At 44.8% G+C, this 26,229-nt stretch overlaps 1 protein-coding gene across 1 annotated transcript in view; it reads right to left on the reverse strand.

The window, feature by feature from the left end:
- Positions 1-2,838: 2,838 nt before the first annotated feature.
- igdcc4 (immunoglobulin superfamily, DCC subclass, member 4) overlaps positions 2,839-26,229 on the reverse strand; it is a 153,630-nt gene continuing 130,239 nt past the window's right edge. Inside the window, exons 13-23 of the mRNA XM_083760046.1 lie at positions 25,612-25,716; positions 22,364-22,550; positions 16,696-16,823; positions 13,164-13,334; positions 12,537-12,671; positions 9,919-10,021; positions 8,696-8,966; positions 8,324-8,452; positions 7,229-7,339; positions 4,880-5,070; positions 2,839-3,212 (exon numbers count right to left, since the gene is read on the reverse strand). Of these exons, the coding sequence (XP_083616172.1) occupies positions 2,873-3,212; positions 4,880-5,070; positions 7,229-7,339; positions 8,324-8,452; positions 8,696-8,966; positions 9,919-10,021; positions 12,537-12,671; positions 13,164-13,334; positions 16,696-16,823; positions 22,364-22,550; positions 25,612-25,716 (1,871 nt within the window). The 3' untranslated portion in view covers positions 2,839-2,872. The remainder of the gene's footprint in view (positions 3,213-4,879; positions 5,071-7,228; positions 7,340-8,323; positions 8,453-8,695; positions 8,967-9,918; positions 10,022-12,536; positions 12,672-13,163; positions 13,335-16,695; positions 16,824-22,363; positions 22,551-25,611; positions 25,717-26,229) is intronic.

Genomic DNA, 26,229 nt, shown 5'->3' on the forward strand with positions numbered 1-26,229 from the left:
TAAAAGTATTAACAATGAGCTTGAACTAAATAATAACTACATTGGATCAAGAGAATTAAACATGCTCTTTCTTCCCATTTCCTGAAAAGTTACAGGTTTTGGACATACCAGGTTTCTGCCCGACAGCGACGATATGGCTGTGTGTGAGTGAGACTATGTGCATTTGGAAGTGTGTGTGTGTGTGTGTGTGTGTGTGTGTGTGCATGTGTTGACCCTGAGACAGCAGGAGGCTGGAGAGAGACACAGTCGTTCTGCACTCTCAGAGTGTGTAGATACTGGTTTTTTTGTTAGTTTTTGTTTCGTTTTTTCTTCCTCTTTTTTAAGGCTTACTCAGTGCCGGAGCAAATTAGCACCCGTTCAACGACGATCAGGGGAGACCAACTTGGCCTTACTGTTCCACTCCTCATTCACGCTGAGGACTTGGGCACCCGGGTGAACATTTTAGTCGCTGGTGTACATGCTTCAGAGACACAGGGCTCCATTTTCGTCACCGCTAAACCCCTTATGCCTAAACTTCTTTGCCTTTTTTTTTTTTTACTATTTTGCAAAACATTTTTGAATAGTTAAAATGGCCAGTCAAAAAGCTCACAACGTGTCAATGTAGATTGGCTAGTTGAACTATTCAAAAATGTTTTTCAAAATAGTAAAAAAAGGCAAAGAAGTTTAGGGATAAGGGGTTTAGCGGTGACGAAAATGGAGCCCACATTTTAAAATGGTACAAATAGCCGATCTGCAAGCTAACAACGTGTTGATGTAGATTGGCTAGTAGTAAAAAATGGCAAATAAGTTTAGGGATAAGGGGTAAGGAGTGGCACAAGATGGAGCCCATAGCGTCAGTGGCAGGGACACAGCCTATGCGACAGAGAACGTAACGTCACACCGTTGAAAGTAATAGCGGCGAAGCCAGGCGGCAAGGATTCAAGGAAGCTCTGCTGCATTTGAACCCAAGGAAGTGCAGTTCACATTAACACTCCATTCAAGTGAATGAGGTTTTGGCCGGACTTTATACTTCACTTCATTACCTTAGACAACATGGACCTTCTTGATGTCCCTGAAGCATAAACCAGGCTTAAAGGAATACCCAGAGTATTCCTGTTCCCCAGTGAAACCAGGGGCGTCATTCGGGGAGGGGACATTTTATTGTGTACTGCAGGCTTAAGTGAACACCCCAGACAGTTTTTTAACAAATGTACTGCTTCTGGCGGAAGGTTCCGCCAGTTGGAATCCAACCGGCAACTGCTTCTGGCGTAATGTTCCGTCTGATAACTGATAAGCTTTATTATTGATATCCAACTGGATTGCTGATTTCTTTCTCTCTTTTTTTTTGCTTGGCCTTTCGTTCTTCAGCGGAATAACTCGAAATCTACGGAGCTCTCCATGGTTTGGATAAAACGCGCTTTGTTCGGAGGTCTTTGCTGATTATCCGGTGATCTAGATGGGAACATTGGCGCTTTCTAGAGCAAGGATGGCTTCATTTTAGCTCGCTAGCATTGACGCTATTTATTTAGCATCTAAGATGGCCGCCCAAACAGGATGTGAGTCCAGCGTGTGTTACACTACAAACGGCTCGGCAGTCTGCGGTTGGCTCTGCGTCCACTAGGTGGCAGCAGATGGGTTAAGTTGCTCAATTTAACATTTTGATATTTGATAAGGGAGCTGCCTCGCTCCCTTCTTATACACATTGTAAATTAAAACTTAAAACAAAAAATTAAATTGAGTTTGAAGTTACAATGGGTTTGTATAGGAAGGGGCCGGGGCAGCAAAAAATTATGTCAAATATCTAAATATTGAATCGAGCAACTGTCTGGGGTGTTCACATAAACCTGAGTAGAGGATAAAATGACGAAATGTTTAGTGAAAAAATATCGCTTTAAGTCCTAGCAGATCTACAAGCTCACTTGCTTGAGCCAAGTACATTTTAAATGTTTTTGATTAATATCAAACATGTTTGGATAAATGTTGAATAATTTTTACATGTTTTAAACACAACTCTGTTCTGGTTGGGAGAAAAACTGGGAGAATTGTGAACCAGAATTGTACAAATTGTCTCTGCAATTGAAAGAAAAGAGCAGCTACAAATAAATTGGAGTTCTTTTCACCCTGTCTCCTCTCAAATTGTGTCATGTCCCTTCACCCTAGACGAAGGTCCATAACAGGGTCCCTGGCAAAAACATTTTCAGATGGGGGTGGTCCGCGGCCAAATACATAAAATGTTGGGGGTCCTTGATACGAAAAAGGTTTGAGAACCACTGCTATAGGAGAGTGGCCATTGGCATCCCTTACAGGACCCTGAATGACGCCCCTGAGCAAAACCGAACCCACAACACAGCAGAAAACAGTCACCAAGTATGACCCCCCTGTTGGGTCCAATATGACCCTCTGCGTTGGGTCAAATACGACCCCCTGTAGGGCAAGGAAACAAAAGGAACATACTATGCAAGAGAATGCATACCCATATACTCTAGCGCTAAAAAATATAGATATATATATATACTGTATATACACACACGTTATGAAACAATGGATTCAAAGTACCTATAAAAACTCAGCAAGGAAGAGAAGAGAACGAAAATCATTCTAATACAAGTGGTTCTCAAAAAGTGGCGTACAGGGACCGCTCGGGGTTCCTTGAGGTGGGCGTTCCAAGTGGACCCTTACCAGAGTCTGGTAACTCTGAGAGTCTACACGCAGAACCAAATGGTCACCTGTGGTCCATTTGGTTCCATTTTGTTACACTCTCAGAGCTTTGGGGGGAGGGGGGGGGGTGGTCCTTGAAATTAAAATGTTTGAGAACCAATCAATAGTCTAATATGTATAGTGTGTGTGTGTGTGTGTGTGTGTGTGTGTGTGTTCGGGGGGACACTGCAGGAGGCTAAGGGCACAGGTAACTGTGTGCCGCTGAGGTAGAGTGTACAAGGCCGGAGCTGACGAAGGGGGTGGGGGTCAGGGGAAGCCCAGAGGAGGAGATGGGGGGTTTCCCCGCCATGGAGGAGGAGGAGGAGGAGGAGGGAGGGGGGCAGTGTCTGGAGGACTCCCCGTTTCCCAGGGGCTCCGGCCGCAGCTCGCCGCGTCCTCGTCGGGGGGTCCTGGGCGAGTGGAAACCGTTGGTCAGCAGTGGGCCCATCATGGCGTCCTGTTGTTGTTGTGGTCGTTGTTGTTGTTGTAGCTGGACATCTGCCATCAGCTGGGGGGACGTCGCACCTTCCAGCTCCCTGCAACGTCGTTACAGTTAACTATAAGCAGCTGTAACAATTTATCACGCATTTTATACCATGTATGGAGACCTCTGCCTTGATTCCCCCCGCGCTCCTCTTCCCATTCTTTGTTTTCTCGGAAAAATAGCATTTCACCCACTTTCTGTGCTAGCCCCTCCTATAGACAGCTTTTCGTCCCGTCACGTCTCACATTTACCATTGACAATGAAAGGAGAATTTATTATGTACCTGAAATATGAAGTAAGTTTGTGGCAACACAAACAATTGGCTAACCAATCACATGAATTCAGTTGTCATCTTACATGATCATGGTGAAAATAATGTGTGGTTAAAAGATAATATACATAAGTTGACAAATTAATTCATGAAGAAGTATAGGCTACCGGTATTTATATTTTATTGGATGACGACAAGTGTGCCCCTCACTTCACAAACTTTACTTGTGATTTTTCTTTTGTCATGTGATAGTGACAATAAAATTGATTGTGATTCTGAGTGGTGGAGATAGGAGTTTTCTGCCTGACAGTGGCGATATATAATGCATTCTAGAGACAACAGCGTTTACACAGTGAATTCTCAGTAGCCTTGGAGGAGAGAATGTTGCGTATTTATCATTTGAAACCTGCTTTGCACACATGCAGACACATGTTCTTCTACACAAAGGGAAACCACGTGACCAGATCTGCACAAACAAACATAGACAATTAGACATCATTGCTGTCGGGTAGAAACCTCTTGTGTGTCTTTCGTAAATTAACGCCCTACTTCACACTACAGCGTCACACAGAAGCATCAGAAGTAGCAGATCCGCAGGCTCCAAGCGCGGTGCGAAGACACACGTGATTGTCGGATCTGCTACTTTGTGATGCTTTGGGATTTGAAACTGTTTTTGACTATGCTGGTTTCCAGCCGACAGAGGCGACATGTCTGGGGGTGTGGACAGTTCGGTTGGTATAGGCAATTTCAAACAAGAAATGTGTGTTGTTTTTTGATTGATGCTCAAACAATGGATTAATTCTATTTCAGTGTGCTAACTTTTGCAGGAACCGAAAGGCTGTAGTTTCTATCAGCTTGGAATTCCCATTGATGATGTCATTCATTGGTATAGGCTCCAAAACTATAGAATGAACTTCCCATTGCAATCAGAACTGCAGCTCGACTCACTCCCAATCTTCCACCCTAGTCCGAAAAGTCACCTCTTCAGTGCCCATAGTACTCGACGACCTTATAGGCGTATGCAAAGGCTAAACTTATGTAACATAGATAACATTTTATGTAGACATAGCACTCGGTAGTGTATAGTACTCATTGTACAGATATTCTACTGTTAGACGGATGTTAGTTTCTTAGCTTGCTTGTGATGACTATTTCTATGTATGTTGATGTATTACCATGTGTTGTTCTTGCTTACTGTAAATCACTCTAGATTGAGAACGTCTGTTAAATGCTGCCTATTATTGTAAATGGTAGGCAGGTTTCTGAACTGTTCATAGCCATCCGATGACACACAGAGTGAGCGGATAGGAAATGGAATAAAACGCATTACACTAAAACTAACACAAAACATAACAAGGACACCAAATGAAACGAACATCAACCCAAAAAGAAGAAAAAAAAAAAGAAAAAAACGAATGAATGAATGAAGAATCCAAAACGATATTGACCTTGGCTCCCTGCTGTGATTGGTCAGCAGCTTCACTGGGAGGGAGGTGAAGGGGCTCTGCAGCGTCTTGAAAGTGTCCTCGTCCTCCTGTGGCGCCAGCGGGCCAGACGGGACGCTGGTGGAATACTGAGCGTCCGTCGTTGGCAACGAAGGTCCCCTGATGCTGTCCCCCGACGACTCCACTCCGTAGGGCTGGGGGCACATAGGCAGGACATTTTAAACCCATTCTGACCTGAGATCAGATTCTAAAAATGTCTTCTACATCCTGACAGTTTTCCATTCTGACCTGAGATCAGATTAAAAAAATGTCAGTCGTTCTTCGATTTTTCTAAAATAGCAGACCTACAAGCTCATAGCGCGCCACTCTGTGGCGCGCTATGAGCTTGTAGATCTGCTATTTTTCAATAGCTAAAGCATAACATAGTGCTAACACCAAAATGGGTTCCCGCCCAGAATGGGTTAACTCGTGACAATTAATTATCATAAAGGTTATTGTGGTGAAACGATTCAATTGTGTTTTTTTTTACATTGATCATCGGAACTCATATGCGTGCATGCACGCACACGTGTTACCCGTGTGTGGGTCGCAGAGCCATTTTTATGGGTCCTATAGTGTCCTGTGTTTCCAACAACTTATGTAAAATGATGTTATTCTAGATGCCTTTTCTATGATGAGGGACATTAGACTGAATCACGGGGCAGCAGTCAATGAGTTAAGTCACCACACAATGGTGTATCCGATAAGGCAGGGGTAGGCAACCTCAGGCACCAGTGCCAACATTGGCACAAAGGAGGGTGATCACTGGCACACTGGCAAGTGTGTGAGAGTATTTTTGGTTTTAAATAAACTATTTAAAAAAAATGCAGTCAAATAAATGAAGTCCCTCACATTTTTGTATAAATTACATCCTGCATTCTACATTCAGTAAAACTGAACTCTGTTATTGCCTTGACTCTAATGATCATTATAACAACGTGAAAGAAAATATAAAAAAAATCAGGAGAAACTTCATATCTGTGGACAAGCAAAATATGTTGGAATTTTTCACGTGGCGTCATTAAAATGAATGAATGTTGATATGGCACACTGACTTATCTAGAAAATAAAAACATGGCACTTCATTTAACCCATTCTGACCGGGCACCCATTTTGGTGTCAGCATCATGTTATGCTTTAGCTATTTAAAAATAGCAGATCTACAAGCTCATATCGCGCCACCGAGTGGCGCGATACGAGCTTGTAGGTCTGCTATTTTTTTTAAATCGAAGAGCGACTGACATTTTTAGAATCTGATCTCAGGTCAGAATGGGTTCATCAGACCAGTGTGTGTCCGGCGGAAACCTCGTATGAATCTGATCTCAGGTCAGAATGGGTTAAAAAAGGTCGCAGACCCCTGCGATAAGGCACTGCACTCCCCGTGGGGGGTGTGGAACGCATGTGTGGAATCTGAAGTCGGCGGGGCAAACGCAAGGCAAAATGTGGCAAGGCAAAATGTGGCAAGGCAAAATGTGGCAAGGCAAAATGTGGCAAGGCAAAATGTGGCAAGGCAAAATGTGACAAGGCAAAATGTGGCAAGGCAAAATGTGGCAAGGCAAAATGTGGCAAGGCAAAATGTGGCAAGGCAAAATGTGACAAGGCAAAATGTGACAAGGCAAAATGTGGCAAGGCAAAATGTGGCAAGGCAAAATGTGACAAGGCAAAATGTGACAAGGCAAAATGTGACAAGGCAAAATGTGGCAAGGCAAAATGTGGCAAGGCAAAATGTGTCAAGGCAAAATGTGGCAAGGCAAAATGTGGCAAGGCAAAATGTGGCAAGGCAAAATGTGGCAAGGCAAAATGTGGCAAGGCAAAATGTGGCAAGGCAAAATGTGGCAAGGCAAAATGTGGAATTGCAGCACTTAACGGAAGTGGGACGGACGTTCATGAAGTCACGTGAAAAGCCCGGACCTCAAAAGTGGGCCTTGGCTAAACATCCGCTTCGCTCGAGCCATTGAGTTATAATTATACTTCCGGAAGTCTTCCGGGTGCTTCAAAACGCCACTGAGCAACTTCATCAAAATGAATAATGCTCCAGTTCGGTCTCTATCCTTCATATACTCTTATGGGCAAACGGTTCTTTAGTTATGTGGATTACAGACATTATACACACACGTACACAGAGACATGGTGCATTTAATGTAAGATATCTGAGGCTAATATTTATTTTTATCGTTTTATTTCTTTGGAAGATGTTTCCGAAATATGTATTCTATATTGCTAACTTTGCCCATTCCACTATAAAAGAAACCACAGAGATCTTTGGTGGCGACTAACTGATCCATGTGATGATGTAATAGCGTCGGGGCCCACCCCTCCATTGACGCTGGCCGCCTCCTCCTTCTCCCTGGGTGGCTCCGTGGTCAGCTCTGTGTGAACGATGACCTCCGCCTCCACCCGGTTACTGCACGGCGACGGACACTCCTGCAAACAGTAGAGAGTAGTAACTAAGTACATTTACTCAAGTAAATACTCAAGTACTCATCCATTTGGAGTATTTCCAATTTTCTCTACCATCCCTTTTTTTTATGCATGTCATCGTTTTGCGACAAGGTTGATTGATTGATTGATTGATTGATTGATTGATTGATTGATTGATTGATTGATTGAATACTTTATTAACAGTTTGCAGAAAAAAGCACAAGAAATTACAGTTCAATATAAGGTCTGCTATAAGACGATTTAAAACACAAAAAATGCTGGGGATTGAACCCGGGGTAAACGACACAAAAGGTTAGAATATGGAGATAAGAGATTTCTGCCCGGTAGTGACTATATACTTTGTACGTATAAGAAATATATCGATGGAATCGCTGTGGAAATTGTCGATAGCTGCAGCACTATAACCATTATACCTTGTCATGAGCTGTGGTTAACATGTAGTTACAGCACTATAACCATTATACCTTGTCATGAGCTGTGGTTAACATGTAGTTGCAGCACTATAACCATTATACCTTGTCATGAGCTGTGGTTAACATGTAGTTACAGCACTATAGCCATTCAGTCAGGACAACTCAAGAATGGATGGAATATATATTTATTGAATATACAGATGAGCAATACATTTATTATGGTTTGGCGATGTATTGGATCTGCTTTTTAGGTACTCAGATCAAGCGCATCAGTCCCGACCATAGGGACTCCGAATCCCCCGTACCTTAACAGTAGATCCAAAACCAAAAAGGTGGTAGCTGGGGTGGAGGTGGGTGAGCAGCAGGTTTGTATACAGCAGCACACTGATACAGCAGCAGCAAAGAAGGAAGCAGGAGGAGAAATGCAAACCTCCGGTTAAAGTAGCCGGTATGAAGATGGAGTGAGTGTGTGATGGCCGGCAGCGACTGCACTGAGGTTCCCTGACTGAACTTGCTCTGCGCGTGTCTACGACAGGCACAGATGCTCCTTTACCTTGTCATGAGCTGTGGTTAACATGTGCAGAGCTCCGTTGGTGACCGTGGGAGAGTCCTCCGTGACGGTGTCTCTGTAGGTTGTGATTCTGTTGGCCCAGTTCCGGCTCACCGAGCCGTTCCACACTGTCTGGTAGAGAAAAGCACACACAGGGCAAAGGACAGAGGCAACCCTGAATCACGCTGGGAAGTATGTGTAAGTATGAAGAATATACAAGTTCTTCTACAAATAGGTTATTGTGTTTGATTCTGAAACAAAGGTAGAATATCCATCCATCCATCCCTCCCTCCATCCCTCCATCCCTAGGCCATGCGGTGGAATTGTGATGGAAACATTGTGATGGAAACAACCCAGTTCCTGCAGCACACTGACCTTGGGTTCAGTTGTGGAGCCATCCTCTCCGACCTCTGGACCACTGCTGCTGGCCATCAGACTCTGCTGTTCGCAGGTCTCTGCCAGAGGTAGGCAAGGCTCCTGGCATCCAGACTGGCACCCGGAGGGCATGAGCGTCTCCAGTTCGTGGCAGTCGCTGCCCTCTGGCTCCGGGACAGGAAGCGACCGGCCCCCTCCTCCTCCTCCTCCTCCTCCCCCTCGTCTGTACTGAGGGGTCAGAGCTGCCGAGTCCAGGCCTCCGCCCACTGCCCTGCTCAGAGAGAGAGAGAGAGAGAGAGAGAGAGAGAGAGAGAGAGAGAGAGAGAGAGAGAGAAAGAGAGAATGTCCACAGTGGTTCAAGAACCCCGCAAATTAATATGACCCCCTCATCATCTCAAAAGTATTTTGTGCCAGGGACCTCCAGAAGCAATGAATGAATGACAAATGTTTGCTTAAACATTTTCAAGACTTTAAAAAAATTGATTTGAAGATTTGTCACTTCTCACATCACTTTGCGGTTGTTCTGTCCCCTGTACCATGTTTATTTGTTCTTGTATTGTATTGTATTTGTTTTTGTATGGATAGTTTTATCATCATTGCCTGCTCAGGGACTACAGATGGAAATGAGCTCATGGCTGACTCTGGCCCATTCCACCCCTTTTTCCCCTCACTTTCTACCTCCTTTATGATGATGATTTCCTGTTTTTTTGGCTATATAGAAGTGTATATTTGTATGTCTCTAAATGTTATGATGAATTGAACAAGGTGGACTCTCTTGTAAACAAATCTAGTGCATTATTGGTCGTCACAGTTAACAGTTTTTTGTATTGCGTTGTGCTTGAAATGTATTGTAATTCTGCAAACTGTTAATAAATGCTTCAATCAATCAATCAAACATGGATGTGAAAACTGATGTTGATTAATGAGCAATGTCTGTGTCAAACTAACTAACTAACAAACTAACTAACTAACAAACTAACAAACTAACAAACTAACTAACTAACTAACTAACTAACTAACTAAATACATACACAAATGGTGCGTTTATCTTTCTTAAAAGATGTCGTTTTGAAGTTGAAACGTCGACATATCAACCAGTTGGTATAAAAACAAGATGATGTAAACATTTCATTTTCAAAACAACATGCTTTTTTCAAAACGGTGAGATCATGGTGAGATCATGGTGAGATCATGGTGAGATCATGGTGAGATCATTCCCATACCTGGCCTTGCCGTTGCGGAAGCTGAAACACATGCAGAGGAGGACGCACAGCAGGCCCAGACACACGCCCACGATGATGCCCGTCACGGCGTGGATGTCCAGCTCTGTGCGGACACAAGAAAACACACGTTTCCATTGATTTGAACCCATTCTGACCTGAGGTCAGATTTAAAAAAAAAAAAGTCTTCTACATCCTGACAGTTTTCTGAAAAAGCCATGTTTCCATGTCAGTCGTTAAGCAGACCTACAAGCTTGTAGATAAAACAGCAATATAGTGACGTCACATATTCAGCCCCTCCCCTAACCCCTCCCCCTTTATCGTATACAACTACAGCTGTGGGTGTGGCTTCAGTTCAGGTGGATCACCACCCATCACCGCCCACCAGGCAAACCAGGCATACTTAATGAACTGGTGGGCGTGTCCACATAAAAACAACATTTTAACTAATACTGTACACTTTTTTTTTGAAACAAATTATACCTCCTTATATAACAATAAGACCTGATGATCATGTTTTAGGGTGGAAAAAAATCACGGCACTCCATCTTTAACGTCGATCTGGCCTCGATCAGACTCTCTCTGATTCACACGTCCGTCTTAGTGGGTCAAATTTATGTTGGTTGAAATCAGGTGATATTCTGGGCAATAGTCTTGGTTTGACTTGATCCGGCCCCAATCGAGACGTCACTGATTCGTCCAGGTCCTGACCGTGTAGTAGTGCTTGCTGGGGGTTATTTCTGTATGCCACAGTTGCTCACATTACTCGGAAAAGTAATTGATAGAGTTAAGAAGGATCGAAAGGAACGCGACATTCAACTGGAGTGAGGTACAAAGCTGCAGACTTCATTGATATTTAGCTGTGTGTGCGTGCGTGCGTGCGTGCGTGCGTGCGTGCGTGCGTGCGTGCGTGCGTGCGTGCGTGCGTGCGTGCGCGTGCGCGTGCACGAGGAGACTAGAGGAGGAGGAACAGATGGTGAGAGCGGTGGCTCGCCCAGCGGGCCCACCGAGGCTGCCTCCGGCGCTGGTCTCATTCACACTGCTCACTGGCACCCTGCGACCAAAATAACCCATTCTGACCTGAGATCAGATTCATACGAGGTTTCCACTGGACACACACTGGTCTGATTAACCCATTCTGACCTGAGATCAGATTCTAAAAATGTCAGTCGTTCTTCGATTTTTCAAAAGTAGCAGACCTACAAGCTCGTAGCGTGCCACTCGGTGGCGCGCTATGAGCTTGTAGATCTGCTATTTTTCAATAGCTAAAGCATAACATGATGCTGACACCAAAATGGGTTCCCGTTCAGAATAGGATAATCCAAAAGCTGCCTCCCGGGACACAGCCAGTAGTGCAGAGTAACTAATTACATTTAGTTGCTGGCAGGCAGAAACCTCTTAACTCCATATTCTAACTTTTTGTGGGGGTTTTTTTTGGTTGTTGTTTTGTTTTTCCACACAAAACTATCCAAAATGGCAGATCTGCAAGCTCGAAACGCAGCGCACCTACATGCAGCCACACATTGTGAGCTTGGCGATCTGCTATTTTTGAGCCCCTCCTATGCCCAGCTTTTCGTGTCTGTGTAAACAGTGATGACAGTGGTGATACATTTGTGATGATTTGATTGGCCGAGCACGGAATGTGATGTACGACGTTAGACGTGTGATGATGAGAGTGCCCCTCAACACGCGGGTGTGATTTTATTTATTTGAATCCTGAAAAAGTAACTGCTTTAGACATATGACCACATGTTTAACTTGTGAGTAAGAGGATAGCATTTGGAATAGATGCGTGTGACATATCATCATCATACCCGGAAGTTATGCGTGAACGCCTACTGAGTGGCAAAATAAATGCTTTCTGGCCTTGACAGCCCATACATACAAACAGAAAAGTCCTATCTGATCGCATTAACCCATTTTGGACTGAGGTAGATTAAAAAAAACATTTTTCAGTGGTGCTCAACCTTTTTCATGTCAAGGACCCCCAGAATTATCTCTATTGGGCCACGGACACCCATCTGAAAATATGTAGTTCCAGGGACCCCTCAGAAGCCAATCATTTAGTTTCAAATGTTCGCTCTGAAATATATATTCAAAGATTCGCACCACATTTTCACGACTTTTCAAAAAATAGCAGACCTACTAGCTCATAGCGCGCCACTCGGTGGCGCGCTATGAGCTTGTAGATCTGCTATTTCTCAATAGCTAAAGCATACCATAATGCTTAACCCATTCTGAACGGGAACCCATGTTGGTGTTAGCATCATGTTATGCTTTAGCTATTGAAAAATAGCAGATCTACAAGCTCATAGCGCGCCACCGAGTGGCGCGCTACGAGCTTGTAGGTCTGCTATTTTTGAAAAATCGAAGAGCGACTGACATTTTTAGAATCTCTTCTCAGGTCAGAATGGGTTCATCAGACCAGTGTGTGTCCAGTGGAAACCTCGTATGAATCTGATCTCAGGTCAGAATGGGTTAAAACACCAAAGGGGGTTCCCACCCAAAATGGGTTAAACAACGTTAACTCACTTTGCCACTCGATGTGCCACTCGCTTTATGCTCGCGCATCGGGACATAAGGCCGCACTCGGGGCCACAGAGGCACAGGGCGGTGCTCACCGTATCGCTCGGGCGCGGTGTGGACGTCCTTGGCGGGGGAGTACGGTCCCTGGCCCACCTCCGTGGAGGCGCCCATCTTGAAGAAGTAGCGGCTTCCACTGGACAAGCCCTGGACCTCCACGCTGGTCACACTCCCTGAGAGAGAGAGAGAGAGAGACAGAGAGAGAGAGAGAGAGAGAGAGAGAGAGAGAGAGAGAGAGAGAGAGAGAGAGAGAGAGAGAGAGAGAGGAAGGAAGTGAAGGATGACAGACGAGGAGAGAAGGTCACATTGGAGCAGTGGTTCTCAACTTGGCTTCCTTCTAAGGAGTTTAAAAAGGATTACGGCAGAAGCCCTTTTGTCATCTTGTCAATTAGTTTTAATTCGCCCCCTTTTATTGCTTCTTTTATCCAGAATCCAGAATAACTTTATTTGTCATTTTCCCCATGTACTTACATACATAAAGAACATGAGTTCTGCACTGCATGCCAACAGAACTATAGTGAGCTCCCATGATGCTCTGCATGCCAACAAAACTAACAGTGAGCTCCCATGCACTGCATGCCAACAAAACTAATAGTGAGCTCCCATGCACTGCATGCCAACAGAACTAATAGTGAGCTCCCATGCTCTGCATGCCAACAGCTCACCATCCTGCCACAGACTGCTCCACAGATGCTCGGGTTGGCTGAGGTTGCCGCTGTACAGGATCCTGTAGCTGACCACGATACCGTTGGGCTCCAGCGGGGGGCGCCAGCTCACCAGCACAGAGGAGGAGTCCAGTGCACTGAGCTGCACCTCCTCAGGGGCAGTGGAGGGTCCTGTGTCGTGTGTGTGGGAGGGAAGAGACACTGTTGTGAGGACTCTGACTGCAGGGCTCATGGCTTTGCCGCACACACGCACGCATGCACGCACAGCCACACGCACGCACGCACACGCACACACACACACACACACACACATTTTAGGACGTGCCATTTTTTTTTTATTTTTTTTTTATCCCACGATTTTGTAACCCAGTTTTCTTTTCACCCAGTGCCAATTATCTAATGTAATCCTGGGCGCTACACTTCCTCTGCCAACCTGGGGGGGGGGGGGGGGGGGCAGCGGACTGACCTCATGCCTCCTTCTATGCATGAGGAGTCCAAGCTGCTTCTTTTCACCTGACAAGGGGGAATTTCCCCGGCCGGACGTAGCGCGTGGAAGGGACACGTTACTCCGACCAGTTCCTTTCCCCTCCATCTAGGACGTGCCATTTAATCAATGCCATTGCCATTTTACACTATTATTGCCACTTATAAGCCTATAAAGCCCCCGCTATATGTTAACCACTTTTTCTGGGTACCCCGTGGAACTTTGATGAACCAACGCTCGGAGGGCTTTATTGTCGTCCACGCTATAAACCCCTTATCCCTAAACTACTTTGCCTTATTATCTTTAACATTTTTGAATAGTTAAAATAGCCAATCTACAAGCTCACATAACGTGTCGATGTACGGTATATACATATTCAAAAATGTTTTTTTTTTCAAAATAGGAAAGGCAAAGTAGTTTATGGGATAAAGGGTTTATCATGGACAAAAATAGAGCCCCCCGGCCCAGGCCGTAGCGTAACGGTCTGGGCACCGGACTGGTGATCCAGTCGCGGTGTGCCGCGGGTTCGACTCCCGGACCCGACACGGCCTTTACCGCATGTCATCCCCCCATCTCTCTCCCGTTTCCTGTCAGCCTACTTTCTATCCCTTAAAAAATCAATAAAGGCGTAAGCCGCAAAAAAAATATCTTAAAAAAAAAAAAAAAAAAATAGAGCCCCAACCCCTAACAGTCTTTACCAAATTGTATAAACCTAACTCCTCAAATATCCCGTGGGAAGGGGAAGGAGGAGGAGCAGGTGAGGAGGGGAAGGGGAGGGAGGCCAGCAATTAGCCCACAAATGAGGCACAACAGCTGGGATCCCATCTGGGGCCCGCAGGTCCCTCCCTGCCACCTGGGGACTGGAAAGGGGCTGCCTGGGGGTGGAAGAAGTACTCAAGATTGTTTTATTTAGCAGCAGCAATACCACGATTATGAAAATGTTGTAGTAAAGTGGTTCTCTACTCAAACAAGTTGTTCAAGGGAAAGACTCCCACATTTATTTGTACCGTATATACGGCCACAGACCTTGAGAACTACCGCTCTAGTAAAATAATTGTATTAAAAACTGTACTGTGCAAAATAATTGGTATGAAAATATACAAGTAGCTTATACAAAGTAAAAGTGCTCGAACCTTAACCCATTCTGACCGGGCACCCATTTTGGTGTCGGCATCATGTTATGCTTTAGCTATTGAAAAATAGCAGATCTACAAGCTCATATCGCGCCACCGAGTGGCGCGATACGAGCTTGTAGGTCTGCTATTTTTGAAAAATCGAAGAGCGACTGACATTTTTAGAATCTGATCTCAGGTCAGAATGGGTTCATCAGACCAGTGTGTGTCCGGCGGAAACCTCGTATGAATCTGATCTCAGGTCAGAATGGGTAAAAAAAAAAAAAGAACACCCGTCTGAAGTGAGGGACACTCTTATCATCACACATCGTCTCATTCCGGCCAATCACAATTTGCGTCCGCGCTTTTGTCTTCAATGTTTGTGTTTACACAAACCCTCAAACCTGGACATAGGAGGGGCTAGCGCCCTCAAAAATAAATGCACACTCAAAAATATCAGATATAATCGCTCATAACGCGTCGTGGATTGGCAATTTTATGAATAGCCAGTAAGTAAATGCCAGTAAGTATAAAATAGGGCTTCAGTTGTTACTGTATGCTTTTGTATAGTAATAATCTAAATCTAAATCAAAGTGAGGAACTAAAGCTGTCAAATAATTGTCGTGGAGCAGACTTATACGTCACAATCGGATCAGAATTGTCTTCATTGACACATCAAAGGTCGCGATGCGAGCCATTGTGAATTTGTAGATCTGCTATTTTGAAAATAAACTTGAAATGAGAAATTCTGCATAATGAGTACTTTTACTTTTGGTACTTTAAGTACATTTTGATGGCAATACTTTTGTACTTTTACTCAAGTACATTTTGAATCCCGATCTTGTACTTGTAACAGATCATTTCTATATTGCAAGTATTGATAATTTTACATGAGTAAAAGCTTTGAGTACTTTTTTCCACCACTGGGCTCAGGTGATGTGGCGGGGGGGGGGAGTGTCCTTCCCGCTCCACTTGGCTGACCTGACTGACAGAGTGAGAGTGAGAGTGTGTGTGTGCGTGCGTGCGTGCGTGCGTGCGTGTGTGTGTGCGTGCGTGCGTGCGTGCGAGTCACAGCCACTATCACTCCATCTGTCTGCCAAATTACACACTAATTATCTCTCCTCCACCTGCCCCTGGTCTACCACTGCCATGCTCTCCGTAAAGACTTGTGCCCCTTTGGGGCGAGGTCGCTTCTCACCCTCAGGGCGTCTTACTGGTATATACATGTATAGAAAATGAATAAAGGTGTGTATTGTATTGTGGACTCACTGTCTGGGTGAGTAGCCTCCTCCACTGTGACACTGATATATAAAGTGAATAAAGGTGTGTATTGTGGACTCACTGTCTGGGTGAGTAGCCTCCTCCACTGTGACACTGATATATAAAGTGAATAAAGGTGTGTATTGTGGACTCACTGTCTGGGTGAGTAGCCTCCTCCACTGTGACACTGATATATAAAGTGAATAAAGGTGTGTATTGTATTGTGGACTCACTGTCTGGGTGAGTAGACTCCTCCACTGTGACACTGATATATAAAGTGAATAAAGGTGTGTATTGTGGACTCACTGTCTGGGTGAGTGGACTCCTCCACGGTGACACTGATATATAAAGTGAATAAAGGTGTGTATTGTGGACTCACTCTCTGGGTGAGTAGCCTCCTCCATGGTGACACTGATATATAAAGTGAATAAAGGTGTGTATTGTGGACTCACTGTCTGGGTGAGTGGACTCCTCCACGGTGACACTGATATATAAAGTGAATAAAGGTGTGTATTGTGGACTCACTGTCTGGGTGAGTAGCCTCCTCCACGGTGACACTGATATATAAAGTGAATAAAGGTGTGTATTGTATTGTGGACTCACTGTCTGGGTGAGTAGCCTCCTCCACGGTGACACTGATATATAAAGTGAATAAAGGTGTGTATTGTGGACTCACTGTCTGGGTGAGTAGCCTCCTCCACGGTGACACTGAAGGGCCCCACCACATCCATCCCATTGGACTGCACCGCCAGCTCGTAGCGGGTGAAAGGCTTCAGCGCCCCCAACAGGATCTCCTGGGCGGCGCTGCGGCACAAAGAAAGACATGACATGAAAACAACATGAGGCACACTGTACAAGTTACAACATTATATTGAAAGCTTATCGTTGCTGTCGGGCAGAAACCTCTTATCTCCATGTTTTAACCCATTCTGACCTGAGATCAGATTCATACGAGGTTTCCACTGGACACACACTGGTCTGATGAACCCATTCTGACCTGAGATCAGATTAAAAAAATGTCAGTCGTTTTTTTAGATTTTTCAAAAATAGCAGACCTACGGGTCTGCTATTCGCGCCACCTCGGTGGCGCGATATGAGCTTGTAGATCTGCTATTTTTCAATAGCTAAAGCATAACATGATGCCAACAGCAAAATGGGTGCCCGTTAAGAATGGGTTAACCTTTTATTTTTCATTTTAATGCCCTACTACTTGATCATACTACAGCGTAGTTGCACAAAAGTATAAGAATAGCAAATCCATACGCTTGTAGATCTGCAATTCATGCTATTTATGCTTCAAAACCTCTCTCAAAAAGCACACTGCAATTTCTAAACTACCCCCTGTAAAAATAGTTAAAGTCCCCTTCTCCCCATTTTTCTATACTGTGCACGTTTCCCCCTTTTTTTCCAACTGTGTATATGATTATTTTTTTGTAAGTGTATATTCGTTTGTCTTTAAAAGTCCTGATGAAGTTTTAGTGCTTTTTGCTCTTAGCAGATTTTGTATTGAACTGTACTGTGTCCTTGAACTGTACAAACTGTAAATACAATGTCCAATCAATCAATCCTGAAAATAAACAGTTTTTGTTTCCATGCGACACAGACGAGATGAGATGCTTTGTGAAATATGTACAGTATGGTTACAGTACAGCGTGTCGACCACAAAGGTCGACACAACCCAGCACAGCTGCGTGTGGGTGGGCTTCGCCTCTTTAATCATCATTAAGCGTGACCCCGTGAGGGTGCGCGGTGGTGTCACGAGCAGTGAGCGCACCGAGTGAGCGCACGCCCCTCCTTGTGAGACACAAGGACGGAACTTCAATTCTAGCTGCGGTCATTGTCTCCCATGCCTCCATCTTCCCATCTGTACCTCTTGCCTGTTCCCCGTTCCCTTTCTCGCTACACTCTGTCCTCTCAAATGAACAACAAAATATCCGTCTATCCCCTACTGTATTTAAAAATCACACCTGTGTGAACTGAGTGGTGCAACTCCCCTCTCCCCCTCCTCTCTCTCTCTCTCTCTCTCTCATTAGCAGGCAACAGTGCAGCACGTGCAGCACTATCTCTCTCTCTCTCTCTCTCTCTCTCTCTCTCTCTCTCTCTCATTAGCTAGCCTGGTTAATAAACCAGACCGAATCAGCCGTTGGCAAAAAAAATTGCCTGCCGGCGGATTTCGGTCTGGAGAGGCTCAATTTTACGCCCATTTCCTACACACGAGAATGTGTGCGCCCAATAGGGACACGGTATACAATATGGGCGGGCTTTGGTACAGTGACGTTCAATGCTTGAGACCTTTGACTGACAGTAGCTCTGACCAATTGCGTCAAAGAGGAAATGTTTCCCTGGAAATGAAATCCAAGCTGAGCCTCCCCAGACTAATATCCCGCGGATCCGTGCGATATTAGTCTGGTTTATTAACCAGGCTACTCATTAGCAGGCAACAGTGCAGCACCTGCAGCACTATCTCTCTCTCTGTTTCTGGCACAACAGCGCCCCTACTGGTACTAATAGTCATACTGGTGCTCATTAACCCATTCTGACCTGAGATCAGATTCATAACGAGGTTTCCGCTGGACACATACTGGTCTGATTAACAACATTCTGACCTGAGATCAGATTAAAAGAAATGTCAGTCGTTCTTCGATTGTTCAAAAATAGCAGACCTACAAGCTCGTATCGCACCACTCGGTGGCGCGATACGAGCTTGTAGATCTGCGCATTTTTAAATAGCTAAAGCATAACGTAATGCTAACACCAAAATGGGTTCCCGTATAGAATCGGTTAACGTCACATAGGCGGACACATAGACACATAGGTGAACACGGACATTGCTGTTCCTTGGAGTGGTTGCACCAGCACCACTCCAAGTATAATAATACTCAAAATAATAATACATTTGTGTGTGTGTGTGACTGTGTGCGTGTGCGTGTGCGTGTGTGTGTGTGTGTGTGTGTGCGCGTGCGTGTTTGTGAATGTACATACATTTTTGTTTTGATTGGATTGCTGTATTGTTGTATTGTGCTTTGGCAATGTAAATGTATGTTTTCTCATGCCAATAAAGCCCTTTGAATTGAATTGAATGGGTGAATGTAATGCACAATCTATGTAAAGCGCTTGGATAGAAAAGCGCCATTTACCAGTAACCATCATTTATTGAATAAAATGTTATTGTTTGTTGGAATCATGTTGTACACATCATGTTGGCATACTCAAGCTATCGAATTGCTCTCAATGGCCTTGCCTGAATAAATAAAGGTCAATAGCCTACATATGTACTGCACTGTGCTGCATTTTAATTGAATGTCATTGTTAATTCATATATTGTTGCTGTCGGGCAGAAACTTTGCATCTCCATACATTTTGTAAATGAATGACGTACTCCATCATGTATCGCACAAAAGTAGTGAAAATAGCCAACGTACAAGCTCACCCTGATGCGTTGTCAGCTTGAAGATTGACTACTTTCAATATTTCTTCACTACATTTAAAAACAAATGCACATAAAGTGCAAAAAGAGCCGCACACCGTCTGCACTTGCGACATGAACACTTTTTATTAGGCTTTTTATTTAACTTTTTATTTAACTTATTTATTTTTTTATTAAAAATAACGTTTCGCTCACAGACCTTCTTCACGCAAATTCAATCCCTATCAACGAGGGCGATTGTGATTGGATGCTGTGGTTCTACAGCAGGGTTCCCCAATTAACTTTCCTCAAGGGCCATATTTTGACTATAGGGTATCAGTCTGGGGGCCGAGTCCGCACGCGCGAGGTCGAGGTCTTTGCCCTGAAAAATCATTTTCAGTGCGGAAGGTCTTTGACCGAAATTCATTTTCAGTGCGGAAGGTCTTTGACCGAAACGTTGCCTAATAAAAGTGTCCATATTCCATAAGGGCAGACGTTGTGCGGGTCTTTGTGCACTTTATGTGCATTCCTTTGAATACTTTGAGCCCTGCCTAGGGGTGGGTACCGAAACTCGGGACCAAGTATGTACCGAACCGAACGTGCCTGGGTACCGGGTACCCATTACAATAATTCAATTTCGGTTCTCTCTATCGGTTCTCACAGACACGCGGTCACACGCTATTTATTTATTTTCTACCCTTTTAATAGAAGCGCAGGGAACAGAGCTGATCTACAAGCCTACACCGTGTTGCATCAGCGACGCGTTGTGGGCTTGTGGCTTGCAGAGGCGGGGCTATTTCTCTGCATGCGCATGGAGTTGTCGAGGAGTGTAGAGACAGAGAGACGCGCGGTGCAGAGAAGCATTGAAGCAACAATGCAACATCATTATTAAAGTTTCTTAAACGTAATTTTCAAGTGAAGTTTATGGGAGGAAACTTTTAAGAGAGAGGACAGGAGACTTGTGCCCTGCTGCCTGAGTTGCCTCACTGCATGATCATGCATACATGTGCGCTGCACAGCATTGAAACAACATCAACCCACCTCGGATGCGTGTGTGTGTGTGTGTCTGTGTGTGTGATCACGGCGTAGGGTGAGGGTCCAGACTCCAGAGGCTCAATTAGTTTAGACTCTAAATTAATTAAACTAAACTAAACAACAAATGATAGCCTACACTGGCAGCATGCACATTTCTGCAAGCCGCCTTTGTTTTCAATGATCCCACCATTCATTCGCACGTCGGCAAAGCCGTTCTCACCGTATCGGCTGGAGATGCCCCCCCACCATTAGCGATGCTAATTTGTGTGAGTGTGTGTGTGTGTGTGTGTGTGTGTGTGTTGCTCTCAGATCTCAGACATGCTTTTATTTGTCATTATCAGTAGTTAGTAGTAAGAGAAGTAGCCTACAACACTATTGCCCTGGGTAAATACAGAATAGATATATTATATTTAAAATAATCACTATATTATCCACAAATGGCTCAATAAAGGAGAGGATGTTACACTATTCATTGTACATTATATATACTCAAATTGACATTGAGCTTTTTTGTTAAATAAACATTTGACCTCTTATTTAAGTTATTTTATACCATTTTGGAACCGAAATAGGGAACCGTTAAGAACCGGAATCGATAAGCAGAACCGGAATCGGTACCGGTCTCGAAAAAATCCTAACGATACCCATCCCTACCTACGCACCCGTATCTGAGACGATCAGGTGTGCATAAGACTCCCCTTCACTATGTTTTTTTTTTTTTTTCTTTTTTCTTTTTTTTAAGATATTTTTTTGCGGCTTACGCCTTTTATTGATTTTTGAAGGGACAGACAGTAGGCTGACAGGAAACGGGAGAGAGATGGGGGGATGACATGCAGTAAAGGCCGTGTCGGGTCCGGGAGTCGAACCCGCGGCACACTGCGACTGGATTACCAGTCCGGTGCCCAGACCGTTACGCTACGGCCTGGGCCCACTATGTTTTTTATAATAATAATATTATGATAGGGGCCGTATTGGACTGGCTACATGGTATCCCGAGAGCATTATACACAATATCGTCTCTGTCGGGTGGGAACCATTATGTAAAAGAAGAGGTTATACTTTTCAGGATTTAAATTCAAAAATAGCAATGTGTGCTTTTGTGTGACCCTGGAGTATGTTACTCGTGCCTTTCAGTATTAGATTTATTTTGTCTGTCAGCAGCGTTCTGCTCTCGCGCTGCATAATAAAAACAAGAAATTAGAAAAAAGTGTCCCTCGGGGCACAGGTCTCCACCAGGCCAGGTCAGGTTGTGGCCTCCTGGTGGCGCTATAATAGGCCAATGTGAAAAGGGTGCCATTTCTTCTTACCCGTTGGCAATTGGATTATTTAAGGCATTTTGTTCCAAAAATGTATTTTGCAAAAATCCACCTGTTGGTGGCGATATAACATGTAAAAATGGTGGGATATATTTCTCAGCCTAGTAGGAAAGTCTGTGAAAGATTTCATGTAAATTGCACACGGCGTTCATGATTTGAGGCTTTTTGTTCAAAACATGCCAATCCTGCAAACTTTGAAAGCCAATGTTAGGCAATTAGGATGGAATCAGAAATATCGGACAGATCCGTCTTGAACACATGACTATAGAGATACTGTGCCTGGTGCCTGGCCAAGTCAAGAACACTTACATTTTCTGCACTGTACAAAACCAACTGGCTCGTTCGGTAGGTGGTAATTCTCCTGCTATTGGCTATTTAAATTATGACTGCTTGTGGAGCTGATCTCAGACAGAACTGCAACTTTTTGGCTGTGCTGCAGAAGCAAGTCCAGGCTGGGTGAAATTCATTACAGCAAAATTAACATAACGGCACGTCAGCCCGAGCCAAGCACAGAAACGTTGGCGGGCCCTGCCATGGTCGGTCGGGTCCCGACGGGCTTGCATGCGAGCTCCAGTTCTGAATCTGACCTGGTGTGGTAGGAGACCAGCGAGGCGTTGGTGATGCCGGTGGGGCTGCAGCGCACCGTGTAGTCCATGACGCGCACGTTGCTGAAGCGAGGCTTCTCCCAGCGCAGCCAGATGGACGTGGAGCTGTTGGCCATGGCCTTCACCCCGCCGGGGGGCAGCGGAGGGGGGCTCACTGACACCGGCAGGGCTTTTTCATGGGAGGAAAAAAAGAAAAAAATACTTTACTTTACTTTGTTTATTTAGATGTGTCAATGCCTATTAATGGAAACTATAGACCTGTACGTGCCCGTCACAGTCGGTCAACCCCGGCCTACTTGGGAACGACGCAACTTGGGACATTGCCATGTATATGTGCCGGGTCTGACCGACTCGATACCGGGCACTGCCCTCCCTGTGGGGGTGTGGAACGACTCGATACCGGGCACTGCCCTCCCTGTGGGGGTGTGGACCGACTCGATACCGGGCACTGCCCTCCCTGTGGGGGTGTGGAACGACTCGATACCGGGCACTGCCCTCCCTGTGGGGGTGTGGAACGACTCGATACCGGGCACTGCCCTCCCTGTGGGGGTGTGGAACGACTCGATACCGGGCACTGCCCTCCCTGTGGGGGTGTGGAACGACTCGATACCGGGCACTGCCCTCCCTGTGGGGGTGTGGACCGACTCGATACCGGGCACTGCACTCCCTGTGGGGGTGTGGAACGACTCGATACCTGGCACTGCCCTCCCTGTGGGGGTGTGGAACGACTCGATACCGGGCACTGCCCTCCCTGTGGGGGGGTGGAACGAGTCGATACCGGGCACTGCCCTCCCTGTGGGGGTGTGGAACGACTCGATACCGGGCACTGCCCTCCCTGTGGGGGTGTGGAACGACTCGATACCGGGCACTGCCCTCCCTGTGGGGGTGTGGAACGACTCGATACCTGGCACTGCCCTCCCTGTGGGGGTGTGGAACGCGTGTGTCCAATGTGAAGTCGGTGGGTCAAACGGTTCTCGAGTTACGTGCATTACAACCGTACACACACACACGCACACATGTACTGTATGTACGTACGCGCGCACGCACACAAAGACGTGGCACATTTATAGCAGGATTACATAAATGCAATGGAAATTAGCAAAACAAAATAGCAAAAATGCTAATCTTCATCCGCAGTATGTAAAAACATGAAACAAAACGGGCAAACAGTGCCTTACATTAGGAAACAAAGCATTAAAAACATTACAAACACAAGGAAAGTACAAAGGTGTACCGTATATACATTGCGTCTATGTACCGTTTTTCTTTTAAGGGCGATACGGATTTGTAACTAAAGTGACTTGTGCATATGGTGCAGTATTGCTTTCAAATCATTCAGGATTCAAAGTGCACTAGACTATTAGACTATACGTACATGGTCACATGTTTGATTCTCCCCTCGAGTAACGATTTCTGTTTAGATTGTACTGAGGCCCCCTTTTCCACCAAAATAACTTTGGTTCTAGAACTAGTTCCGCTCTTTTTTTTTATGATGGTTTATATCACAACCTGAATAGAGACATGTCTACTCTGGTAGAAGAAGGGCAAGAAGAAGTCAGAACCAATTAATTTGGTTAAGAATTAGGCAGGGGGAAGAAAAAAAATTCAGGTTAATCGGTTCAACCCCATGCTGGAAAAAGAGCCACACAGCCGTTAAAACTCAAACCGCCATGAAAGACCACCTTTTGTCTGAAATTGGGCATAGTCAAGTATTCTAGCTCAGTGGTTCTCAAACACACTTCAGTCTAGGACATATAATCATTCATACTATAATTCACTCAATGTCTGAGTGTCTGAGTGTCTGAGTGAGTCAAGTGAATGAATGTCTGAAACGCTGTCGTAGCTCCTCACTGTCTGCACCAATCGCTCCGACTTTTCACACAGGCATTGACCATAATATTACGGAGGGCATAACAAAGTCCTTTTTACAACAAATTATTGATTAATAATTAATGTATTAGTGCATTGAAATTACCCATCCACTTACATGGGAAAATGCGAAAACTCCCATTTTTCTCTCAGAAACCGTCAGAGCTACAGTTGCAACACTTGAGGGGAGGTTCATAATAATAATTAAAATGAATGTAATAAATAATTACATCAGTCGGCCTCATGGGGGCACTATAACAGCCCACTTTACATTTTGCCTTATAACTCCTCAACCGTAGGTCGTAAAATCAAAATGTCACTTTCCCTGGATTCCTTGGGCCCATATAGGCCATGATCATTTGCATCAGGATAGATTTTTTTTAACTTTTCTTCACTTTTTGCTCTTCCACCTACAGCTTTTGTGCAGATCTCTGGACCTATCCGATTATTAATCGGATAGGTCCAGAGATCTGCACAAAAGCTGGTCAGGTCAGAATGGGTTAATCGGCGATTAACCCATTCTGACCTGAGATCAGATTCATACGAGGTTTCCGCCGGACACACACTGGTCTGATGGACCCATTCTGACCTGAGATCAGATTCTAGAAATGTCAGTCGCTCTTTGATTTTTCAAAAAATAGCAGACCTACAAGCTCGTATCGCGCCACTCGGTGGCGCGGTATGAGCTTGTAGATCTGCTATTTTTAAATAGCTAAAGCATAACATGATGCTAACACCAAAATGGGTGCCCGGTCAGAATTTTCATAGTCCGTATCATTCGGCTGTAATCGGCGTTGGAGGGGCCTGTTTCACAAACAATGACACAAATCACCAACGGAATGTCCAATCCACCATCATTCACATGTCGAGGGTGGTTTAATCAACATAGTGCCCAAAGCATTTTCCGCAATAGCGGAATTTTAAAACGTTTATTGCAAAAACATGCTTTTTGGGGGATAAATCCGCTATGTTTGCGGAACAATTCAGGACAATTCCCTCCCACACTGTACATCATTTGTATTTCATATATTCAGAACGAGTAATTAAGGTCTAGTAATAATAAAGCAAGCCCACTTACTATATCAAAACTAACTGAAAATGGAAAAAATGCCAAAGCTATAATAACCTTGCTTTGATTAGGATTAGGATGTGCAATGACGCACTATCGCTTCTTGTCTGTGTAATTATTTTCTTTTGTTTAAACCGTGGTGCTACCTGGCTTCCTGTTGATGCAGATGCTGAACTGTGCCCAGAAACATGCAAGCACGAATGCACACACACACACTCACACACACGCACACACTCACACGCACACTTGCACGGCTGCACGCGCACGCATGCACGTTTAAGAGACAACTTACGTCTGCCATTTTTTTCCGTCCTGCCTTTCCACACAGCGGCGGCCCCTTCTGTTTCTGTTAGCTTGTTGAATGCCCACACTCTGACCTCATACTGCCGGTCAGCGACTGCACGCACACCCACACACACACACACACACACACACACACACACACACACACACACACACACACACACACAGAGAGAGAGAGAAAAACATAGTTCATGCATACAGTAAAACCAACAAACACATATTATTATACATGTATACAGGTAAGCATGCATACTGTGCAAAGGAAATATGAGTAGGCCTACTTATGAATGTCTAGTCCCACATGGTAGAAATGATAAGAGTGCACTTGCAAGTACTCAAGTAGTGGTGTGGAACGCGTGTGGGCGGAATGTGAAGTCGGTGGGGAGAACGGTTCTCCAGTTACGTGGATTTCAGACACGTACAGTACATACACTACGTATTGTACAGAGATGCTGTGCATGTATAGATAAATGCATCATTCATTCTCTGCCCCAAGGCTACTGGCTACTGAGAATACATTGTGTCTCTATTATATATATATTATATAACTATTATATATATTATATAACTTTCAATTCAAGTCAATTAATGCCCTACTTCATCATAC

This window comes from Protomyctophum parallelum (genome assembly GCF_964188405.1).
Source record: "Protomyctophum parallelum genome assembly, chromosome: 2".
NCBI lineage: Eukaryota > Metazoa > Chordata > Actinopteri > Myctophiformes > Myctophidae > Protomyctophum > Protomyctophum parallelum.